Source organism: Nelumbo nucifera, chromosome 1 (assembly GCF_055504915.1).
Source record: "Nelumbo nucifera cultivar China Antique chromosome 1, China Antique-T2T, whole genome shotgun sequence".
Taxonomy (NCBI): Eukaryota; Viridiplantae; Streptophyta; class Magnoliopsida; order Proteales; family Nelumbonaceae; genus Nelumbo; species Nelumbo nucifera.
In genome coordinates this window covers 75,940,166-75,965,688 of record NC_142649.1, presented here as the reverse complement: position 1 = coordinate 75,965,688, position 25,523 = coordinate 75,940,166, and the positions used below count along the sequence as shown (strand labels likewise).

The window sequence follows — 25,523 nt, the reverse complement described above, 5'->3', positions numbered from 1 at the left end:
TCGCACTGCGGGGTCCAAGTGGGGTATCTGTAGGCAAGTGTCATTGAACTGCTTGATATAGCTGTGGATAGCATCCTCTTCTCTTTGGACTATGCCGAGGAGGCTTTCTTGGGTTCTCAGGCACCACTTGCTGGTGACGAAATGGGAGGTAAAGACTTGCACGAACTGTGCCCAGCTTCTTTTTGACCCGGGCTCGAGGCTCCTGTACCATGTGCGGGCTGCTCCTTTGAAGGTGGTGGAGAAGGCCACGCACATGCAGGACTCACTAGCCCTTGCCAAGTGCATCTGCGACTGGAAGGCGTCGACGTGGTCATTCGGATCGAACAATCCATCATACTTGTCCAAGGGAGGTAGCTTGAAGTCCTTTGGCATAGGGATGACTAGAAGTTCTGGAGACAGGGGGGATGGAACTGAGAGGAGCGGAATGGCTTTCACTTCATCTGAGCTCACCTCTTCCTTACCGTTGAGCTCAGGCAGGTTGTGACTGGCAGTTTGGCGAGCTCGGAGGCGTCTCTGCTGCTTCGTTGGCTCGGCATTAGTACTGCTTGCTGGAGGAAGCCATTGAAGTCTTATTGAAGTTGCTTGGTGAGAGGCTTTTTGAAGCGCTCCCCACAGACGACGCCAAATAATGTAGCGCGATCTGGTCACTCCTAGCTGGCAGGGGCCTCGCTCCTATCTGGCAACAGACAACACCTGAGAAAGGAGAAGAAGACGAAGGATTCCTGGGGAGCTCGCCCGGTGGGAACACTCCAATGCTTAAGTTAGAACTCAGCGGAAAACTGAGAGAGTTGCAAAGTAATAAATTCTAAGAGTGAAGATGCACAATTTTCGATTACCTCTGCCCCTTGGAAGTCGGGGCCTTTATATACTGATGCTCTGTCAAATCGGGTGTAACCGCTTCTGATTCTCTGCTACAGCCGTTATTCGCCAGGCTGATTCAATTGGTGTAGGTAACTATCGCAGAGTACGGTCCTGTCAATTGAGAGACGTTATGTAGAGCTGGTGTGCATGATGCCGCCTGACGTGAGACGTGGGCGCAGTCCTTTGAATTGGCAGGTGCTGCGCCGCCAGACAAGAGACGTGGGAGCAGTCTGGCAAGCACGGTCTTGTCGAATAAGAAGTTTCCCAAAGACTCTGGGTTACTCAATAGCGAGCTCCTTTGTAGCGAGCTCCAATAGCGGCTACCTTGCAGCAAGCCGTTCTGCAGCGAGCTGTAGCGAGCTGTCTTGTGGCGAGCTGTTCATGTTGGGTTTTCAACGAGCTCATTACGCCGAGTTGTGGCCAAGCTGTCTTGCTGAGTTGTCATTTACGTCAAGTTATATCCACGTGTCCCTTGGTTAGAAGGTCGGGTCAAATCACCCTCCATCAGTATTCAAGATACCATCAATAGTATTCTCAATCCCAATTGTTCTTGTTTTCAGTTCTTCTATTTTTCCTAACTTGGTATTAGAGCCATGGCTCACAATGGTGTGCACTCGGCAGCAAGCTCGAACATAGGAAGCTCCAACCAGTTTCTGAGTTCTGTGTTGGGAACATCAGTGATCAACGTCCCCAACATCTCCCATTTGCTCCCCATCAAGTTGAGTCACGACAACTACATTCCAGTCCTCAGAACTCACAAATTGTTGGGTCTCATAGAAGGAACCATGCAAGCTCCTCCAACTCACATCAATGGTCCTGATGGACAGAGAGTGCTGAACCCAGAATATGATAACTGGGTGCAGCTGGATCAACTTGTGCTCGGGTGGATCATCTCTTCTCTTACTGAGAGTGTGGTAACTGAAGTGATCGGCCTAACCACATCAGCCGAAGTCTGGAAGGCTTTGTCTACAACCTACTCTGCCATCTCAAGATTGAGAGTTTCATCTAAAATGACAATTGTAGAGCATCAAGAAAAGGTTAGAATCAATAACCGAATATGTCAAGAGAGCCAAGGTAATTGCCGATAGCCTAGCAGCTATTTCTGAACCGGTAGGCAAAGAAAACCTTATACTTTGCATTCTTTCTACACTTGGGACTGAGTATGAGTCCCTAGTCACTATGATCACCAATAGAACTGATTTCAATTTCTTACTATTAATGATGTATTGGGACTTCTCTTAAATCATGAGGCATGGTTGGAACAACACAACCAACCCGCTGCTAATAACCCTCCTTCAACAAATTTTGCCGCACATGGAAAAAACAAATATAATTGGAACTCCAAAAATACAAACCAAGGAGGTGGTTCTGCTCCCGGTAATGGCAAAGGTCGTGGCAGTGGCTACAACCATGGTGGTAATTTTTCCCAAATAATCTACCAAGTTTGCAACAAACCAGGCCATGGTGTTATTACCTACAGGAGGTGCTATGACTTATCATATCAAGGAGAACAACAAACTCCCTTAGATATTGCTACGTATCACACAAGTGTTGGGAATGAAGCTGATCCCACGTGGTATCCAGATTTCGGTGCCACTCATCATTTCACTCCAGATGTAGACAACCTACAGAACCAGTCCGAGTACATGGGCCAGAATCAAGTTACAACTGGTAATGGAACAGGTTCACAAATTTTAGATTCTGGATCTTCATCATTGACACATAATAATTATACCTTTGCTCTCAACTCTATTTATCATGTTCCACACATCACCAAGAATCTGCTTTCTATGAGCAAATTTACCAAAGATAATGATATTTATCTTAAGTTACATCGTGATTTCTTTCTTGTGAAGGATTATACGAGGAGAGTTCTCATCAGAGGAACCAGTAGAGATGGACTCTATCAATTTCCTGGAGGAACTCAAGTCAACAATAAAGCAATTGTCTATGTCGGAGAATGCACCACCTTTTCAGGATGGCATCAACGGCTAGGTCATGTTGCATCCAAAGTAGTGAGTTAGGTTATTTCCATATTTGGTTTACCTTGTCAGAGTCGTATTAATAGTACTGTGTGTGAGTCATGTCAAATGGGTAAGAGTCATAGGTAGCATCTTCCAGTTTCATGATTTACTGCTACACATCCATTAGAAGTAGTTTATTCTGATGTATGGGGACCAGCCCGAATAATTTCTAATAAAGGATTCAGACATTATGTTATTTTTGTGGATGGCTTTTTGAAATTCACTTAGTTGTACCCACTCACAAAAAAATCTGAAGGCATGGATGCGTTTTTAAGCTTCAATTGGCATGTGGAATGCTTTCTGTCTACAAAAATAAAAATTTTTCAATTTGACTATGGAGGGGAATTTTGCTCTCCTCCGGTATCTTGACTCTAAAGGGATCCATCACCAATTGGTGTGCCCACACACTCATAAACAGAATGGAATAGTTGAAAGGAAGCACCGACACATTGTTGAGTCTGCATTATCTCTACTAGCTTCCGCCTTTCTCCCATTTTCCTTCTGGACTAACGTTGCACATATGGCAGTGTACCTGATCAACCATCTTCCCACTCTAACACTTGAAGGGATGAGAGATCCATCGTATGGACGCCCAGATCTTGCGGAATAAGGGGGCGAATTTAAAAATTTTTCTCTCCCTTTAACTGGGAATCGCATTCCCTATTTAGAAAACATACTTTTCAAGAATCAATCTTGAACCATGAACCAAACCAGATCTGAACCAAAAGGAGTAGGAGGAAGGATGTACCTGATACGGAGAAACAGTATCTCCCAATGGAGGTGTTCACGCCCAAGGAAGGATCCCAAATCTGCTCCCACTGAAGATGGCGCAATGCAGGATGGAGCAGAATCAGCAATGTTCTTCCAAAAGAACTTGACCCTTCGCAAAATCAACTGGGTGGCTTCTGAGTACAGCTCCAATCAATCTTTTCCCAAAAGATTGGTATCAAGATCAGATCTTGATTTTTCCCAAGAACTGGAGATCAAACTGAAGGTAATGGCGGCGACAGTAAGAAGGCGGCCAGAGAGTATTCGCAGGATGCAGAATTCTCTCTTCTTGTGATTTCAGCACTCAAGAGGATCTGAGTGTGTTTTTCTTTAGGCTACTGCCCCCTTCTTTTGTTAATCCTAAAGGATCAGCTCCTAATCCCATTAGGAGCTGCTTATCCAAATCATATTTGGATCAGCCTTCTCTTCAGGTGATAAGGATAAACCCTTATCTTATCTATAGATTAGATTACCTTTCTCCTAATCTCATTAGGAGGTTTCAAGATCTGAATCACATTCAGATCTGGACTCTCTGAGTGGATAGGATCAAGACCCTATCCTATCTTCTAATCTTTCCCAGAATTCACCCCATAATTAAATAATTAAATCGCCCAGTTCAAAATGGGCTTTAGGCCCATTAAGCTTATGTACTCACTTAACCTCCCTAACTGCTACCCAGTTGGGCTTCCTTGTATGGCGTGGGACCCAAACATTGATCTACACATCAGCCACATGGGTTCAGCCCAGCCTTTGTTACAAGGCCTAGCCGAATACACTGTTGTGGACAGTGCACCCCCTGAAACCCATCATATGGGCTCTACGGGCCCAACACTTACCCTAAGTGGTCCCTGGGCCAAGCCACCTTGTAACACCCAGGGACTGTGGGCAGATGCAAGATTAGCCCATCAGGCATTATCCTCAATGGTCTTACACTTAACCTCTCAGCCCATAATGATCATACACTGCCCGACAAGAGAGGACATCTCCCTCGGCTGCAAGGAACAATGTTGCACTCTCTGCTTATATGGATCCCGAGAATTAAAATCTTCTTGCAAACATTTTAGAAACCATAATATATATACTTTTATATCTCGTATAAAATATACTTTGCAAAACAAATCTCAACGGTTGAAATCGGTTGCCGACAGTCTTGGTTTCCATCAGTGAGAGTGCATCCTCGATCATTACCTTTGTCAAACAAAGGAGCTGATTCTGTCACTATGATCACCCACTCAGATGAATTCTCGGACTGTCCCAACATACCCAGGTTTTGACCCCCGCTAAGGATCTCACTGATTGGTACATCAAAGACAGCCCAATCCGACACCTAGTGCAGTATAATAATCGAGTCTAGGGGTCGAGTGTAACTTTCCAGTTTTGCCCATCAATCTCCAAGGTCTAAGGCAATACTGGAAATTTGGTCCAGTTCACAGATTCAATTAATCCTACACTGAAGGGATGAGAGATCCATCCTATGGACGCCCAAAGATTGCGGAATAAGGGGGCGAATTTCAAAAATTTTTCTCTCCCTTCAACTGGGAATCGCATTCCCTATTTAGAAAATCATATTTTCAATGATCATTCTTGAACCTTAAACTGAATCAGATCTGAACCAAAAGGAGTAGGAGAGAATTATACCTGATACGAAGAAATAGTATCTCCCAACGGAGGTGTTCACGCCCAAGGAAGGATCCAAAAACTGCTCCCACTGAAAATGGCGCAGTGCAGGATGGAGCAGAATCAACAGTGTTCTTCTCCAAGAACTCTGTCCTTCGCAAGAATCAGCAGGATGGTACGTGAGCACAACTTCCTTTTAATCCTTTTTTAAAGAACTGATGTCAAGATCCAATCTTGACCTCTCCCACAACTGGAGATCGAACTAGCAAACAGGGGGGCAAGAACAGGAAGGCGGCAAGAGAGTATTCACAGGGTGCAGAATTCTCTCTTCTTGTTTTCTGCATTAAAGGAAATCTGATGTGTGTCTCTTAGGTTGTCGCCCCCTTCTTTTGTTAATCTAAACGATCAGCTCCTAATCCAATTAGGAGCAACTTATCCAAATCATATTTTGATAAGACTTCTCTTTAGGTGATAGGGATAAACCCTTATCTTATCTGCAGATTAGATTAACTTTCCCCTAATCTCATCAGGAGGTTTCTAGATTTGAATCATATTCAAATCTGGACTCTCTGAGTGGATAGGATTAAGACCCTATCCTATCTGCTAATCCATCTCATAATTCGCCCCTTTAATTAACTAAATGAATAGCCCAGTTCGAAATGGGATTTAGGCCCATTAAGCTTATGTGCTCACTTATCCTTCTTAACTGCTGCCCAGTTGGGCTTCCTTGTATGGCGTGGGACCCAAGCATCTACACATCAGCCACATGGGTTCGGCCCAGCCTTTGTTACAAGCCCTGGCCGAATACACTATTAAAGATAGTGCACCCCCTGAAACCCATCGAATGGGCTCTATGGGCTAAACACTTACCCTAAGTGATCCCTGGGCCAAGCCACCTTGTAACACCCAGGGACTGTGGGCAGATGCAAGATTAGCCCATCAGGCATTATCCTCAATGGTCTTACACTTAACCTCTCAGCCCATAATGATCATACACTGCCCGACAAGAGAGGACATCTCCCTCGGCTGCAAGGAACAATGTTGCACTCTCTGCTTATATGGATCCCGAGAATTAAAATCTTCTTGCAAACATTTTAGAAACCATAATATATATACTTTTATATCTCGTATAAAATATACTTTGCAAAACAAATCTCAACGGTTGAAATCGGTTGCCGACAGTCTTGGTTTCCATCAGTGAGAGTGCATCCTCGATCATTACCTTTGTCAAACAAAGGAGCTGATTCTGTCACTATGATCACCCACTCAGATGAATTCTCGGACTGTCCCAACATACCCAGGTTTTGACCCCCGCTAAGGATCTCACTGATTGGTACATCAAAGACAGCCCAATCCGACACCTAGTGCAGTATAATAATCGAGTCTAGGGGTCGAGTGTAACTTTCCAGTTTTGCCCATCAATCTCCAAGGTCTAAGGCAATACTGGAAATTTGGTCCAGTTCACAGATTCAATTAATCCTACACTGAAGGGATGAGAGATCCATCCTATGGACGCCCAAAGATTGCGGAATAAGGGGGCGAATTTCAAAAATTTTTCTCTCCCTTCAACTGGGAATCGCATTCCCTATTTAGAAAATCATATTTTCAATGATCATTCTTGAACCTTAAACTGAATCAGATCTGAACCAAAAGGAGTAGGAGAGAATTATACCTGATACGAAGAAATAGTATCTCCCAACGGAGGTGTTCACGCCCAAGGAAGGATCCAAAAACTGCTCCCACTGAAAATGGCGCAGTGCAGGATGGAGCAGAATCAACAGTGTTCTTCTCCAAGAACTCTGTCCTTCGCAAGAATCAGCAGGATGGTACGTGAGCACAACTTCCTTTTAATCCTTTTTTAAAGAACTGATGTCAAGATCCAATCTTGACCTCTCCCACAACTGGAGATCGAACTAGCAAACAGGGGGGCAAGAACAGGAAGGCGGCAAGAGAGTATTCACAGGGTGCAGAATTCTCTCTTCTTGTTTTCTGCATTAAAGGAAATCTGATGTGTGTCTCTTAGGTTGTCGCCCCCTTCTTTTGTTAATCTAAACGATCAGCTCCTAATCCAATTAGGAGCAACTTATCCAAATCATATTTTGATAAGACTTCTCTTTAGGTGATAGGGATAAACCCTTATCTTATCTGCAGATTAGATTAACTTTCCCCTAATCTCATCAGGAGGTTTCTAGATTTGAATCATATTCAAATCTGGACTCTCTGAGTGGATAGGATTAAGACCCTATCCTATCTGCTAATCCATCTCATAATTCGCCCCTTTAATTAACTAAATGAATAGCCCAGTTCGAAATGGGATTTAGGCCCATTAAGCTTATGTGCTCACTTATCCTTCTTAACTGCTGCCCAGTTGGGCTTCCTTGTATGGCGTGGGACCCAAGCATCTACACATCAGCCACATGGGTTCGGCCCAGCCTTTGTTACAAGCCCTGGCCGAATACACTATTAAAGATAGTGCACCCCCTGAAACCCATCGAATGGGCTCTATGGGCTAAACACTTACCCTAAGTGATCCCTGGGCCAAGCCACCTTGTAACACCCAGGGACTGTGGGCAGATGCAAGATTAGCCCATCAGGCATTATCCTCAATGGTCTTACACTTAACCTCTCAGCCCATAATGATCATACACTGCCCGACAAGAGAGGACATCTCCCTCGGCTGCAAGGAACAATGTTGCACTCTCTGCTTATATGGATCCCGAGAATTAAAATCTTCTTGCAAACATTTTAGAAACCATAATATATATACTTTTATATCTCGTATAAAATATACTTTGCAAAACAAATCTCAACGGTTGAAATCGGTTGCCGACAGTCTTGGTTTCCATCAGTGAGAGTGCATCCTCGATCATTACCTTTGTCAAACAAAGGAGCTGATTCTGTCACTATGATCACCCACTCAGATGAATTCTCGGACTGTCCCAACATACCCAGGTTTTGACCCCCGCTAAGGATCTCACTGATTGGTACATCAAAGACAGCCCAATCCGACACCTAGTGCAGTATAATAATCGAGTCTAGGGGTCGAGTGTAACTTTCCAGTTTTGCCCATCAATCTCCAAGGTCTAAGGCAATACTGGAAATTTGGTCCAGTTCACAGATTCAATTAATCCTACACTGAAGGGATGAGAGATCCATCCTATGGACGCCCAAAGATTGCGGAATAAGGGGGCGAATTTCAAAAATTTTTCTCTCCCTTCAACTGGGAATCGCATTCCCTATTTAGAAAATCATATTTTCAATGATCATTCTTGAACCTTAAACTGAATCAGATCTGAACCAAAAGGAGTAGGAGAGAATTATACCTGATACGAAGAAATAGTATCTCCCAACGGAGGTGTTCACGCCCAAGGAAGGATCCAAAAACTGCTCCCACTGAAAATGGCGCAGTGCAGGATGGAGCAGAATCAACAGTGTTCTTCTCCAAGAACTCTGTCCTTCGCAAGAATCAGCAGGATGGTACGTGAGCACAACTTCCTTTTAATCCTTTTTTAAAGAACTGATGTCAAGATCCAATCTTGACCTCTCCCACAACTGGAGATCGAACTAGCAAACAGGGGGGCAAGAACAGGAAGGCGGCAAGAGAGTATTCACAGGGTGCAGAATTCTCTCTTCTTGTTTTCTGCATTAAAGGAAATCTGATGTGTGTCTCTTAGGTTGTCGCCCCCTTCTTTTGTTAATCTAAACGATCAGCTCCTAATCCAATTAGGAGCAACTTATCCAAATCATATTTTGATAAGACTTCTCTTTAGGTGATAGGGATAAACCCCTATCTTATCTGCAGATTAGATTAACTTTCCCCTAATCTCATCAGGAGGTTTCTAGATTTGAATCATATTCAAATCTGGACTCTCTGAGTGGATAGGATTAAGACCCTATCCTATCTGCTAATCCATCTCATAATTCGCCCCTTTAATTAACTAAATGAATAGCCCAGTTCGAAATGGGATTTAGGCCCATTAAGCTTATGTGCTCACTTATCCTTCTTAACTGCTGCCCAGTTGGGCTTCCTTGTATGGCGTGGGACCCAAGCATCTACACATCAGCCACATGGGTTCGGCCCAGCCTTTGTTACAAGCCCTGGCCGAATACACTATTAAAGATAGTGCACCCCCTGAAACCCATCGAATGGGCTCTATGGGCTAAACACTTACCCTAAGTGATCCCTGGGCCAAGCCACCTTGTAACACCCAGGGACTGTGGGCAGATGCAAGATTAGCCCATCAGGCATTATCCTCAATGGTCTTACACTTAACCTCTCAGCCCATAATGATCATACACTGCCCGACAAGAGAGGACATCTCCCTCGGCTGCAAGGAACAATGTTGCACTCTCTGCTTATATGGATCCCGAGAATTAAAATCTTCTTGCAAACATTTTAGAAACCATAATATATATACTTTTATATCTCGTATAAAATATACTTTGCAAAACAAATCTCAACGGTTGAAATCGGTTGCCGACAGTCTTGGTTTCCATCAGTGAGAGTGCATCCTCGATCATTACCTTTGTCAAACAAAGGAGCTGATTCTGTCACTATGATCACCCACTCAGATGAATTCTCGGACTGTCCCAACATACCCAGGTTTTGACCCCCGCTAAGGATCTCACTGATTGGTACATCAAAGACAGCCCAATCCGACACCTAGTGCAGTATAATAATCGAGTCTAGGGGTCGAGTGTAACTTTCCAGTTTTGCCCATCAATCTCCAAGGTCTAAGGCAATACTGGAAATTTGGTCCAGTTCACAGATTCAATTAATCCTACACTGAAGGGATGAGAGATCCATCCTATGGACGCCCAAAGATTGCGGAATAAGGGGGCGAATTTCAAAAATTTTTCTCTCCCTTCAACTGGGAATCGCATTCCCTATTTAGAAAATCATATTTTCAATGATCATTCTTGAACCTTAAACTGAATCAGATCTGAACCAAAAGGAGTAGGAGAGAATTATACCTGATACGAAGAAATAGTATCTCCCAACGGAGGTGTTCACGCCCAAGGAAGGATCCAAAAACTGCTCCCACTGAAAATGGCGCAGTGCAGGATGGAGCAGAATCAACAGTGTTCTTCTCCAAGAACTCTGTCCTTCGCAAGAATCAGCAGGATGGTACGTGAGCACAACTTCCTTTTAATCCTTTTTTAAAGAACTGATGTCAAGATCCAATCTTGACCTCTCCCACAACTGGAGATCGAACTAGCAAACAGGGGGGCAAGAACAGGAAGGCGGCAAGAGAGTATTCACAGGGTGCAGAATTCTCTCTTCTTGTTTTCTGCATTAAAGGAAATCTGATGTGTGTCTCTTAGGTTGTCGCCCCCTTCTTTTGTTAATCTAAACGATCAGCTCCTAATCCAATTAGGAGCAACTTATCCAAATCATATTTTGATAAGACTTCTCTTTAGGTGATAGGGATAAACCCTTATCTTATCTGCAGATTAGATTAACTTTCCCCTAATCTCATCAGGAGGTTTCTAGATTTGAATCATATTCAAATCTGGACTCTCTGAGTGGATAGGATTAAGACCCTATCCTATCTGCTAATCCATCTCATAATTCGCCCCTTTAATTAACTAAATGAATAGCCCAGTTCGAAATGGGATTTAGGCCCATTAAGCTTATGTGCTCACTTATCCTTCTTAACTGCTGCCCAGTTGGGCTTCCTTGTATGGCGTGGGACCCAAGCATCTACACATCAGCCACATGGGTTCGGCCCAGCCTTTGTTACAAGCCCTGGCCGAATACACTATTAAAGATAGTGCACCCCCTGAAACCCATCGAATGGGCTCTATGGGCTAAACACTTACCCTAAGTGATCCCTGGGCCAAGCCACCTTGTAACACCCAGGGACTGTGGGCAGATGCAAGATTAGCCCATCAGGCATTATCCTCAATGGTCTTACACTTAACCTCTCAGCCCATAATGATCATACACTGCCCGACAAGAGAGGACATCTCCCTCGGCTGCAAGGAACAATGTTGCACTCTCTGCTTATATGGATCCCGAGAATTAAAATCTTCTTGCAAACATTTTAGAAACCATAATATATATACTTTTATATCTCGTATAAAATATACTTTGCAAAACAAATCTCAACGGTTGAAATCGGTTGCCGACAGTCTTGGTTTCCATCAGTGAGAGTGCATCCTCGATCATTACCTTTGTCAAACAAAGGAGCTGATTCTGTCACTATGATCACCCACTCAGATGAATTCTCGGACTGTCCCAACATACCCAGGTTTTGACCCCCGCTAAGGATCTCACTGATTGGTACATCAAAGACAGCCCAATCCGACACCTAGTGCAGTATAATAATCGAGTCTAGGGGTCGAGTGTAACTTTCCAGTTTTGCCCATCAATCTCCAAGGTCTAAGGCAATACTGGAAATTTGGTCCAGTTCACAGATTCAATTAATCCTACACTGAAGGGATGAGAGATCCATCCTATGGACGCCCAAAGATTGCGGAATAAGGGGGCGAATTTCAAAAATTTTTCTCTCCCTTCAACTGGGAATCGCATTCCCTATTTAGAAAATCATATTTTCAATGATCATTCTTGAACCTTAAACTGAATCAGATCTGAACCAAAAGGAGTAGGAGAGAATTATACCTGATACGAAGAAATAGTATCTCCCAACGGAGGTGTTCACGCCCAAGGAAGGATCCAAAAACTGCTCCCACTGAAAATGGCGCAGTGCAGGATGGAGCAGAATCAACAGTGTTCTTCTCCAAGAACTCTGTCCTTCGCAAGAATCAGCAGGATGGTACGTGAGCACAACTTCCTTTTAATCCTTTTTTAAAGAACTGATGTCAAGATCCAATCTTGACCTCTCCCACAACTGGAGATCGAACTAGCAAACAGGGGGGCAAGAACAGGAAGGCGGCAAGAGAGTATTCACAGGGTGCAGAATTCTCTCTTCTTGTTTTCTGCATTAAAGGAAATCTGATGTGTGTCTCTTAGGTTGTCGCCCCCTTCTTTTGTTAATCTAAACGATCAGCTCCTAATCCAATTAGGAGCAACTTATCCAAATCATATTTTGATAAGACTTCTCTTTAGGTGATAGGGATAAACCCTTATCTTATCTGCAGATTAGATTAACTTTCCCCTAATCTCATCAGGAGGTTTCTAGATTTGAATCATATTCAAATCTGGACTCTCTGAGTGGATAGGATTAAGACCCTATCCTATCTGCTAATCCATCTCATAATTCGCCCCTTTAATTAACTAAATGAATAGCCCAGTTCGAAATGGGATTTAGGCCCATTAAGCTTATGTGCTCACTTATCCTTCTTAACTGCTGCCCAGTTGGGCTTCCTTGTATGGCGTGGGACCCAAGCATCTACACATCAGCCACATGGGTTCGGCCCAGCCTTTGTTACAAGCCCTGGCCGAATACACTATTAAAGATAGTGCACCCCCTGAAACCCATCGAATGGGCTCTATGGGCTAAACACTTACCCTAAGTGATCCCTGGGCCAAGCCACCTTGTAACACCCAGGGACTGTGGGCAGATGCAAGATTAGCCCATCAGGCATTATCCTCAATGGTCTTACACTTAACCTCTCAGCCCATAATGATCATACACTGCCCGACAAGAGAGGACATCTCCCTCGGCTGCAAGGAACAATGTTGCACTCTCTGCTTATATGGATCCCGAGAATTAAAATCTTCTTGCAAACATTTTAGAAACCATAATATATATACTTTTATATCTCGTATAAAATATACTTTGCAAAACAAATCTCAACGGTTGAAATCGGTTGCCGACAGTCTTGGTTTCCATCAGTGAGAGTGCATCCTCGATCATTACCTTTGTCAAACAAAGGAGCTGATTCTGTCACTATGATCACCCACTCAGATGAATTCTCGGACTGTCCCAACATACCCAGGTTTTGACCCCCGCTAAGGATCTCACTGATTGGTACATCAAAGACAGCCCAATCCGACACCTAGTGCAGTATAATAATCGAGTCTAGGGGTCGAGTGTAACTTTCCAGTTTTGCCCATCAATCTCCAAGGTCTAAGGCAATACTGGAAATTTGGTCCAGTTCACAGATTCAATTAATCCTACACTGAAGGGATGAGAGATCCATCCTATGGACGCCCAAAGATTGCGGAATAAGGGGGCGAATTTCAAAAATTTTTCTCTCCCTTCAACTGGGAATCGCATTCCCTATTTAGAAAATCATATTTTCAATGATCATTCTTGAACCTTAAACTGAATCAGATCTGAACCAAAAGGAGTAGGAGAGAATTATACCTGATACGAAGAAATAGTATCTCCCAACGGAGGTGTTCACGCCCAAGGAAGGATCCAAAAACTGCTCCCACTGAAAATGGCACAGTGCAGGATGGAGCAGAATCAACAGTGTTCTTCTCCAAGAACTCTGTCCTTCGCAAGAATCAGCAGGATGGTACGTGAGCACAACTTCCTTTTAATCCTTTTTTAAAGAACTGATGTCAAGATCCAATCTTGACCTCTCCCACAACTGGAGATCGAACTAGCAAACAGGGGGGCAAGAACAGGAAGGCGGCAAGAGAGTATTCACAGGGTGCAGAATTCTCTCTTCTTGTTTTCTGCATTAAAGGAAATCTGATGTGTGTCTCTTAGGTTGTCGCCCCCTTCTTTTGTTAATCTAAACGATCAGCTCCTAATCCAATTAGGAGCAACTTATCCAAATCATATTTTGATAAGACTTCTCTTTAGGTGATAGGGATAAACCCCTATCTTATCTGCAGATTAGATTAACTTTCCCCTAATCTCATCAGGAGGTTTCTAGATTTGAATCATATTCAAATCTGGACTCTCTGAGTGGATAGGATTAAGACCCTATCCTATCTGCTAATCCATCTCATAATTCGCCCCTTTAATTAACTAAATGAATAGCCCAGTTCGAAATGGGATTTAGGCCCATTAAGCTTATGTGCTCACTTATCCTTCTTAACTGCTGCCCAGTTGGGCTTCCTTGTATGGCGTGGGACCCAAGCATCTACACATCAGCCACATGGGTTCGGCCCAGCCTTTGTTACAAGCCCTGGCCGAATACACTATTAAAGATAGTGCACCCCCTGAAACCCATCGAATGGGCTCTATGGGCTAAACACTTACCCTAAGTGATCCTTGGGCCAAGCCACCTTGTAACACCCAGGGACTGTGGGCAGATGCAAGATTAGCCCATCAGGCATTATCCTCAATGGTCTTACACTTAACCTCTCAGCCCATAATGATCATACACTGCCCGACAAGAGAGGACATCTCCCTCGGCTGCAAGGAACAATGTTGCACTCTCTGCTTATATGGATCCCGAGAATTAAAATCTTCTTGCAAACATTTTAGAAACCATAATATATATACTTTTATATCTCGTATAAAATATACTTTGCAAAACAAATCTCAACGGTTGAAATCGGTTGCCGACAGTCTTGGTTTCCATCAGTGAGAGTGCATCCTCGATCATTACCTTTGTCAAACAAAGGAGCTGATTCTGTCACTATGATCACCCACTCAGATGAATTCTCGGACTGTCCCAACATACCCAGGTTTTGACCCCCGCTAAGGATCTCACTGATTGGTACATCAAAGACAGCCCAATCCGACACCTAGTGCAGTATAATAATCGAGTCTAGGGGTCGAGTGTAACTTTCCAGTTTTGCCCATCAATCTCCAAGGTCTAAGGCAATACTGGAAATTTGGTCCAGTTCACAGATTCAATTAATCCTACACTGAAGGGATGAGAGATCCATCCTATGGACGCCCAAAGATTGCGGAATAAGGGGGCGAATTTCAAAAATTTTTCTCTCCCTTCAACTGGGAATCGCATTCCCTATTTAGAAAATCATATTTTCAATGATCATTCTTGAACCTTAAACTGAATCAGATCTGAACCAAAAGGAGTAGGAGAGAATTATACCTGATACGAAGAAATAGTATCTCCCAACGGAGGTGTTCACGCCCAAGGAAGGATCCAAAAACTGCTCCCACTGAAAATGGCGCAGTGCAGGATGGAGCAGAATCAACAGTGTTCTTCTCCAAGAACTCTGTCCTTCGCAAGAATCAGCAGGATGGTACGTGAGCACAACTTCCTTTTAATCCTTTTTTAAAGAACTGATGTCAAGATCCAATCTTGACCTCTCCCACAACTGGAGATCGAACTAGCAAACAGGGGGGCAAGAACAGGAAGGCGGCAAGAGAGTATTCACAGGGTGCAGAATTCTCTCTTCTTGTTTTCTGCATTAAAGGAAATCTGATGTGTGTCTCTTAGGTTGTCGCCCCCTTCTTTTGTTAATCTAAACGATCAGCTCCTAATCCAATTAGGAGCAACTTATCCAAATCATATTTTGATAAGACTTCTCTTTAGGTGATAGGGATAAACCCTTATCTTATCTGCAGATTAGATTAACTTTCCCCTAATCTCATCAGGAGGTTTCTAGATTTGAATCATATTCAAATCTGGACTCTCTGAGTGGATAGGATTAAGACCCTATCCTATCTGCTAATCCATCTCATAATTCGCCCCTTTAATTAACTAAATGAATAGCCCAGTTCGAAATGGGATTTAGGCCCATTAAGCTTATGTGCTCACTTATCCTTCTTAACTGCTGCCCAGTTGGGCTTCCTTGTATGGCGTGGGACCCAAGCATCTACACATCAGCCACATGGGTTCGGCCCAGCCTTTGTTACAAGCCCTGGCCGAATACACTATTAAAGATAGTGCACCCCCTGAAACCCATCGAATGGGCTCTATGGGCTAAACACTTACCCTAAGTGATCCCTGGGCCAAGCCACCTTGTAACACCCAGGGACTGTGGGCAGATGCAAGATTAGCCCATCAGGCATTATCCTCAATGGTCTTACACTTAACCTCTCAGCCCATAATGATCATACACTGCCCGACAAGAGAGGACATCTCCCTCGGCTGCAAGGAACAATGTTGCACTCTCTGCTTATATGGATCCCGAGAATTAAAATCTTCTTGCAAACATTTTAGAAACCATAATATATATACTTTTATATCTCGTATAAAATATACTTTGCAAAACAAATCTCAACGGTTGAAATCGGTTGCCGACAGTCTTGGTTTCCATCAGTGAGAGTGCATCCTCGATCATTACCTTTGTCAAACAAAGGAGCTGATTCTGTCACTATGATCACCCACTCAGATGAATTCTCGGACTGTCCCAACATACCCAGGTTTTGACCCCCGCTAAGGATCTCACTGATTGGTACATCAAAGACAGCCCAATCCGACACCTAGTGCAGTATAATAATCGAGTCTAGGGGTCGAGTGTAACTTTCCAGTTTTGCCCATCAATCTCCAAGGTCTAAGGCAATACTGGAAATTTGGTCCAGTTCACAGATTCAATTAATCCTACACTGAAGGGATGAGAGATCCATCCTATGGACGCCCAAAGATTGCGGAATAAGGGGGCGAATTTCAAAAATTTTTCTCTCCCTTCAACTGGGAATCGCATTCCCTATTTAGAAAATCATATTTTCAATGATCATTCTTGAACCTTAAACTGAATCAGATCTGAACCAAAAGGAGTAGGAGAGAATTATACCTGATACGAAGAAATAGTATCTCCCAACGGAGGTGTTCACGCCCAAGGAAGGATCCAAAAACTGCTCCCACTGAAAATGGCGCAGTGCAGGATGGAGCAGAATCAACAGTGTTCTTCTCCAAGAACTCTGTCCTTCGCAAGAATCAGCAGGATGGTACGTGAGCACAACTTCCTTTTAATCCTTTTTTAAAGAACTGATGTCAAGATCCAATCTTGACCTCTCCCACAACTGGAGATCGAACTAGCAAACAGGGGGGCAAGAACAGGAAGGCGGCAAGAGAGTATTCACAGGGTGCAGAATTCTCTCTTCTTGTTTTCTGCATTAAAGGAAATCTGATGTGTGTCTCTTAGGTTGTCGCCCCCTTCTTTTGTTAATCTAAACGATCAGCTCCTAATCCAATTAGGAGCAACTTATCCAAATCATATTTTGATAAGACTTCTCTTTAGGTGATAGGGATAAACCCTTATCTTATCTGCAGATTAGATTAACTTTCCCCTAATCTCATCAGGAGGTTTCTAGATTTGAATCATATTCAAATCTGGACTCTCTGAGTGGATAGGATTAAGACCCTATCCTATCTGCTAATCCATCTCATAATTCGCCCCTTTAATTAACTAAATGAATAGCCCAGTTCGAAATGGGATTTAGGCCCATTAAGCTTATGTGCTCACTTATCCTTCTTAACTGCTGCCCAGTTGGGCTTCCTTGTATGGCGTGGGACCCAAGCATCTACACATCAGCCACATGGGTTCGGCCCAGCCTTTGTTACAAGCCCTGGCCGAATACACTATTAAAGATAGTGCACCCCCTGAAACCCATCGAATGGGCTCTATGGGCTAAACACTTACCCTAAGTGATCCCTGGGCCAAGCCACCTTGTAACACCCAGGGACTGTGGGCAGATGCAAGATTAGCCCATCAGGCATTATCCTCAATGGTCTTACACTTAACCTCTCAGCCCATAATGATCATACACTGCCCGACAAGAGAGGACATCTCCCTCGGCTGCAAGGAACAATGTTGCACTCTCTGCTTATATGGATCCCGAGAATTAAAATCTTCTTGCAAACATTTTAGAAACCATAATATATATACTTTTATATCTCGTATAAAATATACTTTGCAAAACAAATCTCAACGGTTGAAATCGGTTGCCGACAGTCTTGGTTTCCATCAGTGAGAGTGCATCCTCGATCATTACCTTTGTCAAACAAAGGAGCTGATTCTGTCACTATGATCACCCACTCAGATGAATTCTCGGACTGTCCCAACATACCCAGGTTTTGACCCCCGCTAAGGATCTCACTGATTGGTACATCAAAGACAGCCCAATCCGACACCTAGTGCAGTATAATAATCGAGTCTAGGGGTCGAGTGTAACTTTCCAGTTTTGCCCATCAATCTCCAAGGTCTAAGGCAATACTGGAAATTTGGTCCAGTTCACAGATTCAATTAATCCTACACTGAAGGGATGAGAGATCCATCCTATGGACGCCCAAAGATTGCGGAATAAGGGGGCGAATTTCAAAAATTTTTCTCTCCCTTCAACTGGGAATCGCATTCCCTATTTAGAAAATCATATTTTCAATGATCATTCTTGAACCTTAAACTGAATCAGATCTGAACCAAAAGGAGTAGGAGAGAATTATACCTGATACGAAGAAATAGTATCTCCCAACGGAGGTGTTCACGCCCAAGGAAGGATCCAAAAACTGCTCCCACTGAAAATGGCGCAGTGCAGGATGGAGCAGAATCAACAGTGTTCTTCTCCAAGAACTCTGTCCTTCGCAAGAATCAGCAGGATGGTACGTGAGCACAACTTCCTTTTAATCCTTTTTTAAAGAACTGATGTCAAGATCCAATCTTGACCTCTCCCACAACTGGAGATCGAACTAGCAAACAGGGGGGCAAGAACAGGAAGGCGGCAAGAGAGTATTCACAGGGTGCAGAATTCTCTCTTCTTGTTTTCTGCATTAAAGGAAATCTGATGTGTGTCTCTTAGGTTGTCGCCCCCTTCTTTTGTTAATCTAAACGATCAGCTCCTAATCCAATTAGGAGCAACTTATCCAAATCATATTTTGATAAGACTTCTCTTTAGGTGATAGGGATAAACCCTTATCTTATCTGCAGATTAGATTAACTTTCCCCTAATCTCATCAGGAGGTTTCTAGATTTGAATCATATTCAAATCTGGACTCTCTGAGTGGATAGGATTAAGACCCTATCCTATCTGCTAATCCATCTCATAATTCGCCCCTTTAATTAACTAAATGAATAGCCCAGTTCGAAATGGGATTTAGGCCCATTAAGCTTATGTGCTCACTTATCCTTCTTAACTGCTGCCCAGTTGGGCTTCCTTGTATGGCGTGGGACCCAAGCATCTACACATCAGCCACATGGGTTCGGCCCAGCCTTTGTTACAAGCCCTGGCCGAATACACTATTAAAGATAGTGCACCCCCTGAAACCCATCGAATGGGCTCTATGGGCTAAACACTTACCCTAAGTGATCCCTGGGCCAAGCCACCTTGTAACACCCAGGGACTGTGGGCAGATGCAAGATTAGCCCATCAGGCATTATCCTCAATGGTCTTACACTTAACCTCTCAGCCCATAATGATCATACACTGCCCGACAAGAGAGGACATCTCCCTCGGCTGCAAGGAACAATGTTGCACTCTCTGCTTATATGGATCCCGAGAATTAAAATCTTCTTGCAAACATTTTAGAAACCATAATATATATACTTTTATATCTCGTATAAAATATACTTTGCAAAACAAATCTCAACGGTTGAAATCGGTTGCCGACAGTCTTGGTTTCCATCAGTGAGAGTGCATCCTCGATCATTACCTTTGTCAAACAAAGGAGCTGATTCTGTCACTATGATCACCCACTCAGATGAATTCTCGGACTGTCCCAACATACCCAGGTTTTGACCCCCGCTAAGGATCTCACTGATTGGTACATCAAAGACAGCCCAATCCGACACCTAGTGCAGTATAATAATCGAGTCTAGGGGTCGAGTGTAACTTTCCAGTTTTGCCCATCAATCTCCAAGGTCTAAGGCAATACTGGAAATTTGGTCCAGTTCACAGATTCAATTAATCCTACACTGAAGGGATGAGAGATCCATCCTATGGACGCCCAAAGATTGCGGAATAAGGGGGCGAATTTCAAAAATTTTTCTCTCCCTTCAACTGGGAATCGCATTCCCTATTTAGAAAATCATATTTTCAATGATCATTCTTGAACCTTAAACTGAATCAGATCTGAACCAAAAGGAGTAGGAGAGAATTATACCTGATACGAAGAAATAGTATCTCCCAACGGAGGTGTTCACGCCCAAGGAAGGATCCAAAAACTGCTCCCACTGAAAATGGCGCAGTGCAGGATGGAGCAGAATCAACAGTGTTCTTCTCCAAGAACTCTGTCCTTCGCAAGAATCAGCAGGATGGTACGTGAGCACAACTTCCTTTTAATCCTTTTTTAAAGAACTGATGTCAAGATCCAATCTTGACCTCTCCCACAACTGGAGATCGAACTAGCAAACAGGGGGGCAAGAACAGGAAGGCGGCAAGAGAGTATTCACAGGGTGCAGAATTCTCTCTTCTTGTTTTCTGCATTAAAGGAAATCTGATGTGTGTCTCTTAGGTTGTCGCCCCCTTCTTTTGTTAATCTAAACGATCAGCTCCTAATCCAATTAGGAGCAACTTATCCAAATCATATTTTGATAAGACTTCTCTTTAGGTGATAGGGATAAACCCTTATCTTATCTGCAGATTAGATTAACTTTCCCCTAATCTCATCAGGAGGTTTCTAGATTTGAATCATATTCAAATCTGGACTCTCTGAGTGGATAGGATTAAGACCCTATCCTATCTGCTAATCCATCTCATAATTCGCCCCTTTAATTAACTAAATGAATAGCCCAGTTCGAAATGGGATTTAGGCCCATTAAGCTTATGTGCTCACTTATCCTTCTTAACTGCTGCCCAGTTGGGCTTCCTTGTATGGCGTGGGACCCAAGCATCTACACATCAGCCACATGGGTTCGGCCCAGCCTTTGTTACAAGCCCTGGCCGAATACACTATTAAAGATAGTGCACCCCCTGAAACCCATCGAATGGGCTCTATGGGCTAAACACTTACCCTAAGTGATCCCTGGGCCAAGCCACCTTGTAACACCCAGGGACTGTGGGCAGATGCAAGATTAGCCCATCAGGCATTATCCTCAATGGTCTTACACTTAACCTCTCAGCCCATAATGATCATACACTGCCCGACAAGAGAGGACATCTCCCTCGGCTGCAAGGAACAATGTTGCACTCTCTGCTTATATGGATCCCGAGAATTAAAATCTTCTTGCAAACATTTTAGAAACCATAATATATATACTTTTATATCTCGTATAAAATATACTTTGCAAAACAAATCTCAACGGTTGAAATCGGTTGCCGACAGTCTTGGTTTCCATCAGTGAGAGTGCATCCTCGATCATTACCTTTGTCAATCAAAGGAGCTGATTCTGTCACTATGATCACCCACTCAGATGAATTCTCGGACTGTCCCAACATACCCAGGTTTTGACCCCCGCTAAGGATCTCACTGATTGGTACATCAAAGACAGCCCAATCCGACACCTAGTGCAGTATCATAATCGAGTCTAGGGGTTGGGTGTAAATTTCCAGTTTTGCCCATCAATCTCCAAGGTCCAGGGCAATACTGGAAATCTGGTCCAGTTCAAAGATTCAATTAATCCTACATTGTATGTGCCTTGGGTCTCACCCTGGCAGCTGAGACAGGCCACCCCAACCGACTTGGTGGCACCACAGTGTCAGCCTTGTCAGGATAGGTCTCCCCAGACCGACCCACTGGCTGTGAACATTCTAAACTAACACGAGTCTCATTAAGTGTCCAGTTTAAGGGTATTACACAGAAACATATCAAGGGAACATGAATCAAATATGCACTTTTATTCCTTTACAATAAACTCATAAAGTACATCATTCTGATTGAAGCTAAGGGCATACAAAACTGTCTAACAGCTCCCACTTGCACTTAGGTCCAATCAGGTACTAGCCGGAGTCCCATGCTTTCCACGTGTTTCTCAAACAATTTCTGTGATAGTGGCTTTGTCAATGGATGGAGCAGAATCAGTAGTGTTCTTCTCCAAGAACTCTGTCCTTCGCAAGAATCAGTAGGATGGTACGTGAGCACAACTTCCTTTCAATCATTTCTTAAAGAACTGATTTCAAGATCCAATCTTGACTTCTCCCACATTTGGAGATCGAACTGGCAAACAGGGCGGCAAGAACAGGAAGGCGGCAAGAGAGTATTCGCAGGGTGCAGAATTCTCTCTTCTTGTTTTCTGCACTAAAGGAAATCTGATGTGTGTCTCTTAGGTTGTCGCCCCCTTCTTTTGTAAACCTAAAACATCAGCTCCTAATCCAATTAGGAGCAGCTTATCCAAATCATATTTGGATAAGACTTCTCTTTAGGTGATAGGGATAAACCCTTCTCTTATCTGCAGATTAGATTAGCTTTCCCCTAATCTCATTAGGAGGTTTCTAGATCTAAATCATATTTAGATCTGGACTCTCTGAGTGGATAGGATTAAGGCCCTATCCTATCTGCTAATTCATCTCAGAATTCGCCCCTTTAATTAACTAAATGAATAGCCCTGTTCAAAATGGGCTTTAGGCCCATTAAGCTTATGTGCTCACTTATCCTTCCTAACTGCTGCCCAGTTGGGCTTCCTTGTATGGCATGGGACCCAAGCATTGATCTAAACATCAGCCACATGGGTTCGGCCCAGCCTTTGTTACAAGACCTGGCCGAATACAATGTTAAAGACAGTGCACCCCCTGAAACCCATCGAATGGGCTCTATGGGCCCAACACTTACCCTAAGTGGTCCCTGGGCCAAGCCAACTTGTACACCCAGGGACTGTAGGCAGATGCAAGATTAGCCCATCAGGCATTATCCTCAATGGTCTTACACTTAACATCTCAGCCCATAATGATCATACACTGCCCGACAAGAGAGGACCTCTCCCTCGGCTACAAGGAACAGTGTTGCACTCTCTGCTTATATGGATCCCGGGAATTAAAACCTTCTTGCAAACATTTTAGAAACCATAATATATATACTTTTATATCTCATATAAAATATACTTTGCAAAACAAATCTCAACGGTTGAAATCGGCTGCCAGCAGTCTTGGTTTCCATTAGTGAGAGTGCATCCCCGATCATTACCTTTGTCCGACAAAGGGGCTGATCCTGTCACTATGATCACCCACTCAGATGAATTCTCGGACTGTCCCAACATACCCAGGTTTTGACCCCCGCTAAAGATCTCACTGATTGGAAGACAGCCCGATCTGACACCTAGTGCAGTATCATAATCGAGTCTAGGGGTCGGGTGTAACTTTCCAGTTTTGCCCATCAATCTCCAAGGTCCAGGGCAATACTGGAAATCTGGTCCAGTTCAAAGATTAAATTAATCCTACACTGTATGTGCCTAGGGTCTCACCCTGGTAGCTAAGACCGGCCACCCCAACCGACTTGGTGGCACCACAGTGTTAGCCTTGTCAGGATAGGTCTCCCCAGACCAACCCACTGGCTGTGAATATTCTAAACTAACACGAGTCTCATTAAGTGTCCAGTTTAAGGGTATTACACAGAAACATACCAAGGGAACATGAATCAAATATGCACTTTTATTCATTTACAATTAAACTCATAAAGTAAATCATTCTGATTGAAGCTAAGGGCATACAAAACTGTCTAACAATTACGCAGAAACATACGAGGGAACATGAATCAAATATGCACTTTTATTCATTTACAATAAACTCATAAAGTACATCATTCTGATTGAAGCTAAGGGCATACAAAACTGTCTAACAACACTTTGTAATCATTCTCCATATGAGGTACTGTTTCCGAGAACCCCGAATTACACATTTCTCAAAATTTTTGGTTGTGTTTGTTATCCTCTCCTACGACCTTATAATAGGCATAAGTTTGAATTTTGGTCACAACAGTGCATTTTTCTGGGGTATAGTGCCGCTCATAAGGGTTACAGGTGTTGCCATCCTGCCAGTGGACATCAATTCATCAGTCGGCATGTCATCTTTGATGAATCTGAGTTTCCTAGTATGCAACTCATCCCAGTTAGCCAATTCAGTAGTAATTGTACCAGTTCTCCTTCAGGTACCTCCATCGGACCAGTTATAGGTCCACCAAATCTGCAAACAACAGCTCCACCATCCCTTGGCATTTCTTCCCCATCTTGTGACATTTCCTTTCCCTCGTCAGATCTCCATCGACCACCCTCGGTGCCTTCTGAGACCCCTACTACCCCTACTTCATCAGCTGAGTTTGCTCCCAGTGATGTTCCATCATTCACCTCTGCGCCGCCCTACCGAACCAAACTGATTCAAGAGCTTCTTGATGCTACTCCAACTGCACCTCCACCTCCACAGCGAACTCATCCCATGGTCACCAGATCCATGAGCTCCACTGCATCTCTTGCAATGGCCACTACCAGGTACCCTATTCTGGCAGCCCTCATTGTTGATATCACACTAGATCAGTGTGAACCAGCTACCTATTCTACAGCGGCCAAGCATCCACTCTGGCAGCATGCTATGCAACAAGAATGTTGTGCTCTCTTGGACAATGATAGTTGGGTACTTGTTTCATACCACCCCAGTATGAATGTAATCAGAACAAAGTGGGTTTACAAAATCAAACATAAATCCGATGGTTCTATTGAACGTCACAAAGCTTGCCTGGTGGCGCAAGGTTTCAGCCAAGTACTGGGTCTTGACTTTTCTAACACTTTCAGTCCCATGGTCAAACCAGTTACAGTCCATACAGTCATTGCCATGGCTGTCTCCTTTGGGTGGAATATCCGGCAGCTCGATATTAATAATGCCTTCCTAAATGGATTTGTTTCTGAGAACATCTATGTATGACAACCCAAGGGTTTTGAAGATCCTTCAAAGCCCACTCATGTCTGCAAGCTACACAAAGCACTATACGAACTGCGACAAGCTCCATGGGCTTGGTTCTCTCAACTGAGTTCTGCTCTCCTCAGTCTTGGTTTTCATTGCTCCCAGGCTGACCCATCCTTATTCATATACAGGTGTTAGACAGTTTTGTATGCCCTTACCTTCAATTTGATTTGACGTACTTTTGATATTTAGTATAAATAAATAAAGTGCATGTTTGATTCATGTTGTTTGGTATAATTCTGTGTAAGACCCTAAAACTGGACACTTATAGAGACTCGTGTTAGTTTTAAATGTTCACAGCCATTGGTTAAGTCTGGGGAGATTTATCCTGTCAAGGCTGATACTGGTGTGCCACCAAGTGTTGGGATGGCCTGTCTTGGCCACCAGGGTAAGACCCAAGGCACATGCAGTATGGGATTACTCGAATCCTTGAATCGGACCAGATTTCTAGTATTGCCTTGGACCTTGGAGACAGATGGGCAAAACTGGAAAGTTGCACCTGACCCATAGACTCGATTATGATACTTCACTAGGTGTTGGATCGGGCTGTCTTTGATATGCCAATCAGTGAGATCCTTAGGGGGGATCAAAACCTGGGTATGTTGGGACAGTCTGAGAATTCATCTGAGTGGGTGATCATAGTGACAGGATC

At 43.6% G+C, this 25,523-nt stretch overlaps 1 protein-coding gene across 1 annotated transcript; it reads left to right on the top strand.

The window, feature by feature from the left end:
* The first annotated feature begins 1,454 nt into the window (after nt 1-1,454).
* LOC148803453 (uncharacterized) lies at nt 1,455-24,832 on the top strand. Its single transcript, XM_088895902.1, has 3 exons — nt 1,455-1,935; nt 2,320-2,876; nt 23,897-24,832. Exons 1-3 carry the CDS (start codon nt 1,455-1,457, stop codon nt 24,830-24,832), a joined length of 1,974 nt encoding a protein of 657 aa, XP_088752028.1.
* The last annotated feature ends 691 nt before the right edge of the window (nt 24,833-25,523 follow it).